The following is a 13,522-nucleotide window of genomic DNA, read 5'->3' as shown; positions in this document are numbered from 1 at the left end:
CACACACACACACACACACACTTCCCGCCATCCTCCTTCATGTCATCACATCACCATCATCTGTTTCCCTTCCCCTCTTCCGCTCACAGAACAAATAACCACCACAGCATCACAGGATAGCATCGCAGGAAGCACGGATACCAGGATCGTTCATTCCTGGGTGTTTTTTCCTCTTTGAAAGTTATGAAGAAATCCTTCTTATATTTTTAAGTATTTGAACATGTGCCTGTATTATTTTATCATTACTTTGATGCTAAGTCAGTTTATGGCAGCGTCACTTAGGACCGGAAGGTCGGAGCCGGACCGGAGAAATGATCAACAGTTCATAATGAAAATAACTTCTGTTTGATACCAAACATTTGAAAGTGAACATAGTTTAAAAAAAAATCTGTTTTCACATGACTGCACAGCGATGACCATCAAATATATACTGGTTCTCATACTCAGGAGACATTTTACTTGTTATAATGAAGTATTTTTTATGATATTACTCATACTTTCACATGAGTATTAGGACTTTTACTTTTAAAGGTACTTTTACGTAACAACGACTTCCTCCACTTGTTGGAGGATTGCTTTGCGGTTTTCTGTGAAAACTTTGTAAGAGTTTCAGTGATTTTTTTTTTCTTTTTTGTGTTTCTAGTGGCAGAGTCTTCAGTGAAGGTGGAGCTGGGGGTGGATGGAGGACAAGCAAAGTCCTAGAAGACCCCAGGTTCAGGTGTGTCAGCTCTCAGGAGCAGAAAAAACTGAGCATTACTTTTCTGCTTTGAACAGATAAAGCAGGCATGAGACGCATGGAGGGGTGTCCACTGAGTAAGCAGATTCCAGTCCTGCTGACAGCGTCTGACCAGAGGAAATGGGGAGGAAGTTTCTGGTTCCTACAGAACTGAAAATGTGACACAAGTCACCTGGAAGCCAGAGCTCAGTTTCTTTAGACCGCCGAGAAGTCTTGTAGTGAATTTCTGGACAGACCGAGTGTGCTGCTGCTAGCATGCTATGACCAATGAGTGAGTACAAAAATTATCACAGTCACAAATTTACATTTTAAACTTCTTTAAATTTAAACGTATTGAATTAAATGTAGCACATGGACCAAAGCGCCCGTCCACCCTCACATCACATCAGAAGCTGCTCGGCTGTGAAGTCTCTGTGCTGATGTTAACGCTGGAGGTTTGAAGCTCAGCAGCTCCTGAGTCAGCAGGACTTTTACACTCACAACTTTTACGCACTCGATGGCACTGCTCTGTGACTTCGCATGCTCCTTTACTTCTTGTCTGAGCCGCTGAGGCGCCTGAAAGCTGAAGAAAGTTCACAGCCTGCCTCACAGCAACATCCACACCTGCTCTCTCTCATGCGTTTGTAAAGACAGACTGGGTTGCGGTGCTGGACTTTACACACCTGTGGTAACAGGATCATTTTTCCATTCTTTAATACAATAGACTCCCCACTACAAATGTTAGGCCTGTTATTTTGCAGCCTTTTAACATTATATGTGGTAAACGGACTGATTCTTGTACAGCACCTTTCTACTATGAGCACTCAAATCACTTTATACAACATGCTTCTCACACATTCATACAGCCTCTTTTGAATATAACATAATGATTAAATAAAAGCTTTTTGGCTCTTTGAGGATGAGCTGGTGTGTCGGTACTGACCGATGCAGTCGGGGCCCCAGTAACCTGGACAGCAGCTCTTTATTTCCACCTCCTTGTAGCACTCGAAGGAGCAGCCACTGAGGGGCAGCTTCATGCTGGGAGTGTTGATGTAGTACCTGCAGAACAGACAGACAGACTGGAGGTAAAGTGGCTGCTGATGTTGGGATCCAGGACAGCAAGGCTCTCTCCTCTTAGAGGTGGAGGTGGGTGAGGGAGGGGAGGGGTCCTTATATAGCCTGATTCAGACGGAGAGGCTGCTCTGTGGCTCAGTGTGATACGCAGAAGGACTGTTTTGAACCCTGACTCGACAGCAGAACTGTTAACTGTAAATTCAATAGAAAATTATTAAAGAGGTGATGTGGAGATCTTTTAAAGTTTCTTGTGTGAGTTGTGATGTTTGATGTGAAATTGTGGAGGTATTTGAATTTGTGCAAAGAAGCTAATCACAGTTTATTGTTTCAACCATCAGTTGAACCACAATGAGGACTTTGAGTGGACCTGTGCTATGTGGTGCTCACTTGCAGTCCTGGGCATTGGATCTGGGCGTGGGTTTGAATCCTGATGGGCACAGGATCAGCTGGCTGATGGTGCAGGAGTGGCACATCGTGCGAGTGCGGAGCACCGTCGAGTTGGAGCAAAAGTTCTGGAAAAAAAAGAAAAGAAAAGTGTCTTTCATCAATGTCTACGCTGTGTGAGTGAAACTGTGCTGGCAGTGTGTGGCTGCAGCTCTTAGCAGGACGATTTCCAACCAATCAGGAGCTCAGTGCTCCACACACTGTCAGCGTGCAGGTAAACTAGAAGGTAGCAGTGTGGAAAAGTTCAACTCATCACTTTGTAAAACTATTAAACCTCCTCCTCTGGACCTGAAAACCAAAGACTGCTGCTGGTGGCTCGACTGGAACAGGAAGTAAGTGTAATAACTGTAATAGCAGCTGTGGTTATCTGCTCCATCAGCTCCACCCAGGAAACGGTCAAAGGAGGCAAACAGGACACGGAGTTCCTGGGCCGATGATGACTTCCTGTTACAGCCTGCAGGTTCAGATGGGAATCAGCTGCTGACAGATAAACTGGCTCCTTTTTGCCTTTGCTCGGTGACAGTTGCTTGTCAGCGGGCTCTGGCTGTTGAGATAACCTCTGATGTGATTCCCGCTCAGTTTCCAGTATCAGCTTATCTAAACACGCGGCTTCCACTAATCGATCCGCTCTGTGTCATCTCTATAAGTCGCCAACTTCACTGAAGTTCAACAGTCATCGCATTGCTGCACAGCTATTCCTGTGTGGGCGGAGCTTTAGTCTTTGGCATGTGCGGCTTCTTCCTGCAGTCTCTGCTGTGTTTCTTTGTTTGCAGCTCTGCAGACCTGAGCAGGCTGCTGCAGGTACCTCATACTCCAGCTGTTGGCTGCACCAGCACAGATCAGACTGAAGATCTGTTTATACAGAGCACATAATACTACACAGTACTGCCTGTAACCATGACAACATTCTGCTTGAGTACCCCACACTAGTTATTTCTCACATTGTTTATGTGAATGTAAAGCTTCTTGAATGAGGGTTGGGGCTATTCCCACTGCGTCCACACTCTCAGGTGACCCCCCCTCCCCAGAAAGTGAACGTCAGAGCAAATTATGTGAGCAGTGCTTCAGTCTGCAGCTCATAATATTTCAGTCAGAGAACACATCGCTATGTAAGACATCAGAAAACCAGAAGTTATCACAGATGAAGCTTCAAACAGGACAGCACAACTAAAATAAATGGAGCTCTTTCTGAGCTGATGTGAGGAAGGGCTCTCAGATTCATCTACTCAAAGTTTCACAGAGACGCTGACGCACGACAACCAGTGTCCAAACTTTTACATCCTGAAGCTCATGTAGATTTTTACATCTGAACCGCCGAGTTCAGTTTTAGAGTTTGAAGCTGAACGAACTCCATGAATAAAAACAGGCGGACAAGCTTACCTGTGCAGCAGCTGACATCTTCAGCTCACTCATCATCATCATCAGACAGACACACAGCAGCCGGACGCTCTGCAGGACCTCCATCTCTTCTGCCCTCCAACTTATCCCCGCCAACTCTTTTCAGCTCCTGCGCCTCTGAGCCTCCGCCTCCTCCTTTATCATCCCTCATGTGTTTCCTGAAAAACCAAACTCAAAGGAAACTGCCGAGTCCGAGGTACACACTGACCCATACATGCACACACACACACACACACACAAAATCAACACTCTGTGTGTCTGTGTTTCAGACCTTAAAAACAGAGACACACACACACACACACACACACACACACATACACAGAGACACACAGATACGCTCCCACATACACAAACACATATACAGAAACACTCACACACAAACACACCGGCGCACGCACACACACACACACATACACAGTTCAGTTGGTCTCAGGTTGCCATAATCGTCACTCCTGCGTTGACCTCACACCGACGGCAGTGCCGCGGTCGACGTGCTCACTATAAAGTTTCTGTGTGTATGAATGTGTGAATGTGAACACGCAGGAATGCAGATGTTTGATTTCTGAGGAGAAGCTGAGGGCAGCAGATGATCACACACAGGAGCCTGGGTGTGACCCCTGACCCTGTGGGCCCCTGGATCTGTGCCTGGCATACCCTGTTCAGTGATGTGCAGTAAGAATGGCAGGAAATCCTGGAGTGTAAATAAGAACATGTTTTCACTTTTCCCCAAATCTTTCTGCCTCATCATCACACACTGCTGATAACACACACTCCTGTCTTTGTGAGGACCCTCTCTGACTCAGCAACATGCAACGAGACCGCGGCCTCAACCCAAACCTGAACCCTGCAACTATGCCTGAAGGTTTGAAGGCCTGAATATAAGAATAATGAATAAGTACAAAGTTTAAATAGTTTATCTGAGGTACACACGATCAGTCCTTGCTGTGCTACTCGAACAAAATGAACTCCATGTTGGATTCAGTCAGAACTGAAATTGGTCAGGAGAAAGTTCACTGAGCTCAGAGATCAGCTGAGCAGGACGATCATTTTTTTGATGTTACAGACGTTACACCCCTCATTTACACCCCTAATTTACACTCTGGGAATGCACAGATCCTAAAACTCAGGGCACTGTGGTGTCTGTCTGTTGCAGAGTCCAGCCTTACTGCATCCATGTGCTGATGATCAATGCACTGATTAACTGATCGTCATCGTCGGTCTGAGCTCCTCTACCAAAGGACACGTTTTAGCAGTTTGAAGGTGTGGTCCATTCAGGCGTTTATGTTACAGTAAATTATTTACAGGGTTAGACTGATCAAAAAAATAAAAAAATAAATTCCAAGAGCTACATCTCAGACTCTACAGGCTTCAGTTAGCAGGTTAAAGGTTAGAGTTCATGACAGCATGGTTAGAAAAAGGCAGAACAGGAATGGCTGTTCAGAGGGGCTGGAGGAGAAAGCCTCTTCTCAGTAAGAGGACATAACAGCAGGGATCGGGTTTGTAAAGCTGCATCTGAATAAAGACTTCAGGAACAACATCCTTTGACAGATGAGACCAAATGTAGATGTTTGTCCATCACGCAGAGCAAACAGCTTGGATCAAGTGTCAGCACAGTGGAGAAGGGATGATGATCTAAGTGCACCTTGAACTTCTTTTGTGGTTCTTCAGTGTGAGGCCATCTGTCCCACAGATAAAGTTGGGACCAACCTGGGTCATCAGCAGGACAAAGATCCAAGCACAGCAGCAAATTTGCAACTGAACGGCTGAAACAGAAAAGAATCGAGCTACTGCAGAGCTCAGAGAGCTGTGCACAGTTCAGATCAGTTTGAATGTTTCTCAAATTGTTTCTACGGTCTGATGTTTCATCAGCTGTTCTTTTGTTTCTGCTGTTTAAACTGTCAAATGAAAGAAGTGATGGATGCGTTCATCACCAACTGACAGACAGGATACTTTCTCCTAACTTTATTTAAACACATTCATGTGAGCAAAGCTGTGCAGGCTTAATATGTTTTATATGTTTGTTATATTTACATCTTTCTGATGTCTTTAATCATTCTTTTATTCAAAAATCAAAAAGAAGACTCTTCTCGGGTGAGGTGGAGGCAGAATAGGCAGGGCCTTCTGTGATCAGATGTAATGAAGTACTTTTACTCTACATCATCAGCTGCCTGTACAGCTATACTGCTGTACTTCCAGCTGGAATGTAGTATTTCCTGTTTCTGGATTATTCACAAGGTTTCCTTCTTTCAGGATGCCTTTTTGGGAATGTTTCTGGAATATCCTGTGAGGAGTTTTATGGTTTGTTAAAGACAAACTGAACCAAATCTCCTCTAGCATTTTCTCTACCAGGCATTTTATTTTTTATTAGTCAAAGTATAATAAACCGTATTTGTGTGGAACCTTTAAACAGACTCACAGCTTTTTGTTCTGTTGTTTTCATGTTTTTGTTAATAAAGTTTGCCAACAGAAATTGAACAAGGAAGTCTTCACGTCCACATTTACGGGATCATTTCACCTTCTGATGTCAGTTTGATTTTTTTTTTTTTGGACAGAAATTATAAAAATATGATTCCATACCAAATAATCAACTTTTAAAAATTATTTACACATAAATATCTTTATTTTAAAATATGAAATCAGTCTGTGGGCTGCAGAACTGGTGAGACTGATCAGGTGCTTCAGTCATTTAGATCTTCAGATTGAGTGTGCAGCAGCACTGATCCTCCTCCTGGTGGCACTCTGAATGCTTCAGAAACATCAAGTTGGAGAAGTCTGTCCAGTCTGAAACATTTAAACGTTCAGGCAGTAAAATCCTGTCCTGGGTCTGCTGCTCACAGGTGAACATGAAACAGCTCACACAGGAGGCATGCAGGAGGCTGTCACGTGGCTCACCTGGATCTTTCCACATGGAGCAGCAGCTCCGCTCTGAGCTCCTCGCCACATCGACAGGTAAACTTAAGGCTTCACCTTCACTGCTCGGCCCTCAGGCAGCTGCTCACCCATTTCTTCTGTGACTCTTCTGCAGGTTTACTCTAATGGTGATGTTATCAAGAGAGAAGGTGAAGCTGTGCCATGTGCTGCTGTAAATGTACCAAGTACTGCTGACCTCAGATTGGTCCAAGGAGGATCTGTCTTCACCTGAGAGGTTCAGTCTTTCTTATGTTTACACTCTTTCAGATCCAGATGTCCAATTTGTCTCTTCCCACAAATCCTTCTTTTATTCCAGGTGTTCTTCTATTACCAGGTATCATGCTGAGGTGAATGAAGGTGAGCTACGTGTTCCATGTGTTTCTGTTTCCAGGTGTGTTACTTACAGGTGTGCATGTCGTTCATGCTCTCGCAGCGCCTGCAATGGACGTAGCAGCACCACACAAACTTGCACTCGCAGCGCTGGATGTGTCTGACCACGTGTGTGTTGTATCCTCTGCCGCAGCACAGCAGGTTACAGCTGTCCGGCCCCGTGGATGTCCGGTTGCACCGGCGCCCTCTGGTGCCCGCGATGCCCCGCCGCCTGTCCTCCAGACAGTAGTTTGGAGACTTGTTGAGGAAGATGAGCTGGTGTTTGTCCACATGGAGACGCCGCTGGTCCTTCCACTTCATCTTCCTCTTGGATCGCTCCGTCACCTGCATGCTGTGCTCGTATCTGTCCTTCAGATACGTCCCGACCCGCTGAAACGGCGCCATCGTCCTCCAGCATGTCTTCACCGCGCAGGAGCCAGAAACACCGTGACAACGACAGTCTGTGGACATCGTCCTGTTGATCGCCTGCAGGACGCAAACAGGAAGTTAATCACACCTTGGACCTTAAGACTTTCAGCTTTAGTTTGAGTCGTCGACGTTCACCTGTCGCCCGGCCTCGCTGTTGTGCTGGTTCATGGTGCTCAGCGTGTAGCTGCTGCGGCTCGTCGACATGTTCTTCAAGGTGTGGTCCATGAACTTGCGGCTGAACCACGTCCCGTACTGGATGTGATCTGAGCAGCCGCCCCAGTGCCAGCCCTCTGCTGCTGAGCCGCCTCCCCGCAGCCGAGCATCGCAGCCGCACTCCGTCATGTTGCCCTGGCTGCAGGAGCGCGTGACGGCATGGACGAGCCCTGCTGCCATCACCGCATAGATGAACGCTGTCTCTTTGGTTCCTGCAGTGACAGAATGGGCAGACATGACACTTATTTCAGGAGGTTTCATGAGGTATACTTTCATCGTCTCAGATGCTTCTTTGCTCATTGGTTAACAATCTTCACCTGATTCAGAGTACCCCTCAGAAATGAAGGCAGAACCACTCTGTACTGGTCACACTCCAGCTGCTTTTATCTTTCAGTCCAAAACTAAAAGCAGTCAGTGTTAGCAGACAGGCGAAGTCCTGTCAGTTAAAATTCACTGGCTATCTAATAATTTAATATATAATTAATAGATTTTATATTTAAAAGTGTATTAAAATAAAATATTTAAAGTCTGTGTAAATGTTTTAATATTTATGCTTATTTTAATTTCATATCATCACTTCACCTACATTTTCATCATCAGAAGAAAATGGGTGGATATATGGATGGAGGGTTTTTCAGACTGAGGTGCAGTCTCTGTGAGTTTCACAGTCTGTAGTCTCTGTAAAGTCTCATATTCAGACGTGCTGTCTGAAGTATTCTGGTCACATTGAGGAAGTGAAGAAATCATTTATCGCTAAGACTGGTATTGGTGCTAAAGGGAGCGCTGCCCTCTACAGGCAGAGACAGGAACTGCAGAAAAAGATTTAAACGATTTCTGAAACCTGAATTTTCTGCTTTGAAGTCTGAAACTTTAACTGAAGGAGAAAATTTCTCTCTTTGATGAATTTAATTTACAAGTCATTGAATGAAATGAGGTCATGTGACTACATTATGGGTTTATGTGCACTCTGACCATCACAGATATACATAAGTTTGTTAACCAGTGTTTTTCCTCAGACTGTAAAAGCTGATTTTACTCTCAGCGACCTCTGATCTCTCACACTGTGACCCTTGATGGTGTTACTGAATGCCTTGTTGTTGTAAAAATTCTTACTCTATTTACCCTTTTCCTCACTCTGCCTCACCTAACCAGACTTATCTTGTTTCCTCTTTTACTTTCTCTCGACTGATTGGCTCTGGAGTTTGTCCCCTAATTAAACTCACCTGGCGCACATTATACAAAAATCGAATCTATTCTCAGAGAAGCTGAGCTAACACACGCCTGAGTGGAAAAAAATACATGATTTCAGTCAGATTCATTTCAGCCAATCAGAAGCAAGCTAAAACGGCCACTGTTCAGTAGGATTCTGTGGCTGCTTTTGGAGAGCTTTGGAACAAATAAAGTTTCAGTGAGCAGTGGTGGTCAAGTTACTTAAAAACAGCAATTAGTTACTTCTCCAAATCACTTTATTTCTCCGAATCCCTTTACTTTAGTGATTACTTATTTTCAAAAGTAATTAGTTACTTTATTACTTAGTTACTTTTAAAAAACATGATAAACAACCTGAATATGTAAAGCAATAGACCTTTCAGCCTAATTCTATTTTTTCTGCATAATCCATCATATAATATTGAAAATTTTCTTTTTAAAAATTGTTTTATTAGTTTTAATCTTTTAACTTTATGCACATTTCATCAAGCAAAAACTAAATTATATTCAACTGTCTCTGACTGGAAGAATTTCTTTTTACATTTAAACCAGATTTGAAAACCAGATTTAAACCAATCTGCATATTCCAGCATATAAAATAAATTATTTTTTGTGTTTACAATCACTCTTTCAAATAAATGCAAGTTAAACACAGCAAAAAATGAATAAAATCGAAGATTCAGCATCACTTAGCCCTGTCGCTCTTAAATCTTATTTTCACCGTGCTGGGTGCTTGCTATGATTTGTAGCAGGGCCGGCCCGTGGCATAGGCCGTATAGGCAAATGCCACGGGCCGGCCTTTAGGGGGCGCCACGCCAGTGCCACAAATGTTGAAAAAAAAAAGAAAAAAACCCGATTATTATTATTATTATTATTATTATTATTATTACTATTATTATTACTATTATTTCTAAATACAAAAAATAATCCCACGTTAATTAAAATGCAAAGTAAAGCTTATTTAATAGAAATATTATTTGTTACAACATTACACTACACTGCTGATGTAGGGGGGCGCCACCTAAAATCTTGCCTAGGGCGCCAGATTGGTTAGGGCCGTTTCTGATTTGTAGTTTAATTTTTTGCTGTAGAAAGAAGTTTTTTTCACACGCAGAGTGTACAGCAGACACTTCTTACAGAATCAAACTCAAAGTAACGTAAGTACTTCCAAGCTTTAAACACCGCACGGTCGCACTCTCTCCCGCACTGTTGATCTGCACACGTCTGTTGCTGCCACGGACGTCGCATGCTATTACGTCACTGTCATAAGACACTGACAAACAAAATCAGGGTTTAGTAACCCAGTAATACAGCCAGTGGCGGTCCTAGCCTGTTTGGCGCCCCGGGCGAACACCCCCCCCCCCCCACACACACACACACACACAAAAACATATTAAGGATTGTACATTAACATAAAACTGTTGTTGGAACCACACTGAATTTCGCCATAGAAACACACACACATGAAGAGAGAGAGAGTATGCATAGTATGCAAACAGCTACCAAACAGCCATCATAATTCGTCATACAATGAGAACAGGAAGAATCAACAATTGACAATGACTAATTAATATTAAAATCTGTAACATAATGTATTGTTTGGAGTTTAGTCTGTTACTGTTACTATTTTTACCATTTCTTCTTGGAGCAACTGTAACGCACATAATTTCCTTAGGGATTAATAAAGTATTCTGATTCTGATTGTTTCAGGATGACCTGCCATTATCCAATGACACATCTGCTTACCTGTATCTTTTGCTCGTTTCTCCTCCTCTTCTTTTCTATTTTTTCTAAACTGAGCACCTGATGGCTTTGAACTTTTCTTGTCCATCTTCCATTGGTTTTAATTTTGCACTCCAGTATGAACACAAATCCCCCAACTCGAGGATCACCACGACATGATCTAACACACCTTAGTTCACAGATTCACTTTGTCTAGGGTTTATTTCTGGGATTTCACACAACCCAGGATTCAAATCATGAATACATAATGGGCTTGGATTTACATCATTATGAATGAAATGTGCTCTATTTGGAAGCAGCGGCCCCTCCCCTTTCGACGGGTTGTGTGTGAGACTTTAAATCATCAAACTGTAAATTATAAATTTTAAATTGTTATTGATCCCTTTACCCCTGGTCCTAAAGTGTATATTTATTTTCTTACTCTTCTTATATTTATTGTTTGTTTACTTGCACTGCTGTAACTGGAGCCTCGTCGTCTCGTCTCTCTATATACTGGACTGTATGTAGCGGAGATGACAATAAAGTTTACTTTGACTTCAGCAGCGAGCAGGCGCACCGAGGAAAAACATCGGTGCAAATTATAAGTCTGTATCATAATGTCTGGTGTTTTTGTGTTTGTTGGTTTGTTTTTATTTTGTTTTATTTTGCGAGTTGGTTATTAGATGCTGCTCCAGCCAGTCAGAGAATCCCCCGCCGCCCCGCCCTCTCCTCCCTGTGCCGCAAGCAGCAGGCGCACCTCGCAAACGGAGGGCGCCCTTACTCCCAGCAAATGGGCGATAGAAAACCGATCGGTGCCTATGCCATTCCCAATATGCGCTGGCTGATGTCGGGGCAGCATGAGTACGAGCAATTTTTTATTTTTATTTTTTTTGCCGATGCCCCTGATGCCGCCCCCCACCACGATGTCGCCCGTGTCGCCCGTATTAAAAACCGCTACTGAATACAGCGTTCTTACGGGAAAGTAACACTAATCTAATTGCATTTTTACAATAGTAATCCTTTACTATAATCATTACTTGAAAAAAGTAATCGGAACGCGCGTAACTGCCCATCTCTGTCGATGAGTGAAGCCTGTATTTGCTCCATGACGGTCCTGCTTCACCTGAGCAGTCACGCGTCCAGGTGAATCATAGGGAGGAGTCCCCACCCCCTGTAAAGTGATCTTACTCACCGCTCGTGAGCTCGTGCCCGAACACGGGCACCTTCTGATTGGTGGAACAGTTCCAGCGCTCGTGCCTGAACTGTCTCTGACACTCGGCCACCCCGAGGCGCGCGCCCTCCCGGACTCCCGGCAGCAGGATGGACTTCCTGCTGCACAGCTCGCGCTGCCGGGGGCTCAGAGACAGGTTGGAACACCCCAGCTTCTCCACCACCCCCGGTGACGTCACACCGAGCCACCTGTCGACAGAAATCAGCAAAACTTTATTTAAAATAAGGAAAAGTTCAGACAGCACACCTCTGATTTATTCATTTATTACCTGTCCATCCTGCACAGGTGTGAAGTGAAGCACTAACTCTGACGTCACGTTGTGCAGCGTTCCTGGCTGCGGGGTTGCTTATCATACAGCGTAACATCTAAATGAACGCTTGTATGTACCTGAGATGTTCCGTTATTCGGGCCGAAATCGATAAGAAACTTCGAGAGTATGCTTATATGAAACGTGTAAATACTTGCTGTATTTATACTAAAATAAAACACATATTAGAGAAAGTGGTCGCTGTGTATGTGTGCCCCCCATCTGATTTCCGAGCCCAACCCCCCCGGCTCGGCGCTCATCTGCGCCTTTTATCAGGCTCTTGGCGTAGAGCAGGTCTCTTGCGCGCGTGCGCTGCTGCTGCGGATTAGAAACGGTCTGTGCACGCGCAAAATTCGGATTCTTGGACATTACCGTGGAAAATCCGCGTGTTTCAGCCAAAAACGAGATCCAAACCTCATCAACTGAGTGTGTGAGGGTCACAGAGAGGTCACAAGGAGTCTGCGCGCATTTCTGTGAGAGCGAGAAGCTTTTAATGAGCACGAAAGAAGAGGCGCTCTTTAACGACACCGTAATGCTCCTGTAGGCTGAGCCGGTGAATTCGCTGTTTTCCAGGCGGACTCTGCACTGAAGTTCTCCGCTGCCCTGCAGCTCACAGCCAGCTGGCTCCGTGTGCTCCTCCGGGAGCTTCATCTCCATAAACGTCTTCACGCATGACTCTGACGGCTCCGTGCCAGCGCGCGCTTTGGCACGAGACAGCTGAAGAAAACTTTTGGGCTTTTATTTAGCGTGTGTGTGTGTGTGTGTGTGTGTGCGTTGTGTGTGTTGTTGTGTGTGTTGTGTGGTGTGTGTGTGTGTGTTGAAACCTAGTGTGCGCGTGTGTGTGTGTGTATTTTGTAACATACTTACATCCAGCTGCCCCTGCAGCACAGCGGGCACACGCACACCAGCAGCAGACTCAGAGCGTTCATGTGTCGGACTCCGCAGCTCCGCGCCTCCATCCCTGCTCAGCTCCGCATGCTGACAGCGACCCGGCCCGGAGCAGGCTCCTGAATCCCGCTGAAGGAGTCCTTTCTCTACTGTGCTCTCCTCGATCTGCAGGAGAGGAGAAGCACCCTGGACCAGTCCCAGTCCCGGACGGTTCTCATTGGACCAACTCAGGACTCAGCAGCTGACGTCAGAGCTGGGCTATAACTGGCTGGATGGGTGAGAGGCTTCATGATAAAAAACTTCGTGCTGACATCTGATCCCCGAAAAGCAAATAAACGACGGAACACAGTAGAAAAGACATCTAAAAGTGGCTGATTTTTGAATGAGGTTTGGTGAAAACATTTTAGTTATATAAAAATAAGACTTTAAAAGATTAAAACTGAAACGATTTTGTGAACTTAGAAAGCAAACCAAAATGCAAAAACGAGATCAGAATTTATTACAACTGATGAGAAAACGTGTTTGCTGAGAGTCACTGCTTTCAGAAAGTTCAGAGTTTCTATTGTAGTGCCTGTACTTAATAAAGATTAAAACTAAATAATAACACCGAAAC

The 13,522-nt window shown here is 44.5% G+C and overlaps 2 protein-coding genes across 2 annotated transcripts in view; both read right to left on the bottom strand.

Moving 5' to 3' along the window:
* stab2 (stabilin 2) overlaps window positions 1-3,760 on the bottom strand; it is a gene marked incomplete at its 3' end in the record, with an annotated part of 22,529 nt that extends 18,769 nt beyond the window's left edge. Inside the window, 3 exon segments of the mRNA XM_005937119.3 lie at window positions 1,659-1,774; window positions 2,177-2,301; window positions 3,614-3,760. Of these exon segments, the coding sequence (XP_005937181.2) occupies window positions 1,659-1,774; window positions 2,177-2,301; window positions 3,614-3,697 (325 nt within the window).
* Window positions 3,761-5,446: 1,686 nt separating this feature from the next.
* Window positions 5,447-13,510, bottom strand: wnt16 (wingless-type MMTV integration site family, member 16). The gene is made up of 4 exons (XM_042226726.1): window positions 12,889-13,510; window positions 11,676-11,902; window positions 7,475-7,764; window positions 5,447-7,396 (listed from the first exon to the last, which is right to left on the bottom strand). The coding sequence occupies exons 1-4, from the start codon at window positions 12,978-12,980 to the stop codon at window positions 6,938-6,940; spliced, it is 1,068 nt and encodes a 355-aa protein (XP_042082660.1). The 5' UTR covers window positions 12,981-13,510; the 3' UTR covers window positions 5,447-6,937.
* Window positions 13,511-13,522: the final 12 nt, after the last annotated feature.

The sequence above is a fragment of the Haplochromis burtoni genome, unplaced genomic scaffold (assembly GCF_018398535.1).
Source record: "Haplochromis burtoni strain Fernald_Lab_line unplaced genomic scaffold, NCSU_Asbu1 Contig_224, whole genome shotgun sequence".
In the NCBI taxonomy this organism is placed as follows: Eukaryota; Metazoa; Chordata; class Actinopteri; order Cichliformes; family Cichlidae; genus Haplochromis; species Haplochromis burtoni.
Note: the sequence above shows the minus strand (reverse complement) of the source record. Positions and strands in the feature narration are given on the sequence as shown.

Bases quoted from the DNA above. Each gene is read 5' to 3' on its own strand.
- wnt16 (XM_042226726.1), bottom strand. From the start codon at position 12,980: ATGGAGGCGCGGAGCTGCGGAGTCCGACACATGAACGCTCTGAGTCTG. The intron at 11,903-12,888 runs GTAAGTATGTTA...TTCTGTCGACAG, and splicing joins TGCTGCAGGGGCAGCTGGAT to GTGGCTCGGTGTGACGTCAC. The intron at 7,397-7,474 runs GTGAACGTCGAC...TGCGTCCTGCAG, and splicing joins ACAGCGAGGCCGGGCGACAG to GCGATCAACAGGACGATGTC.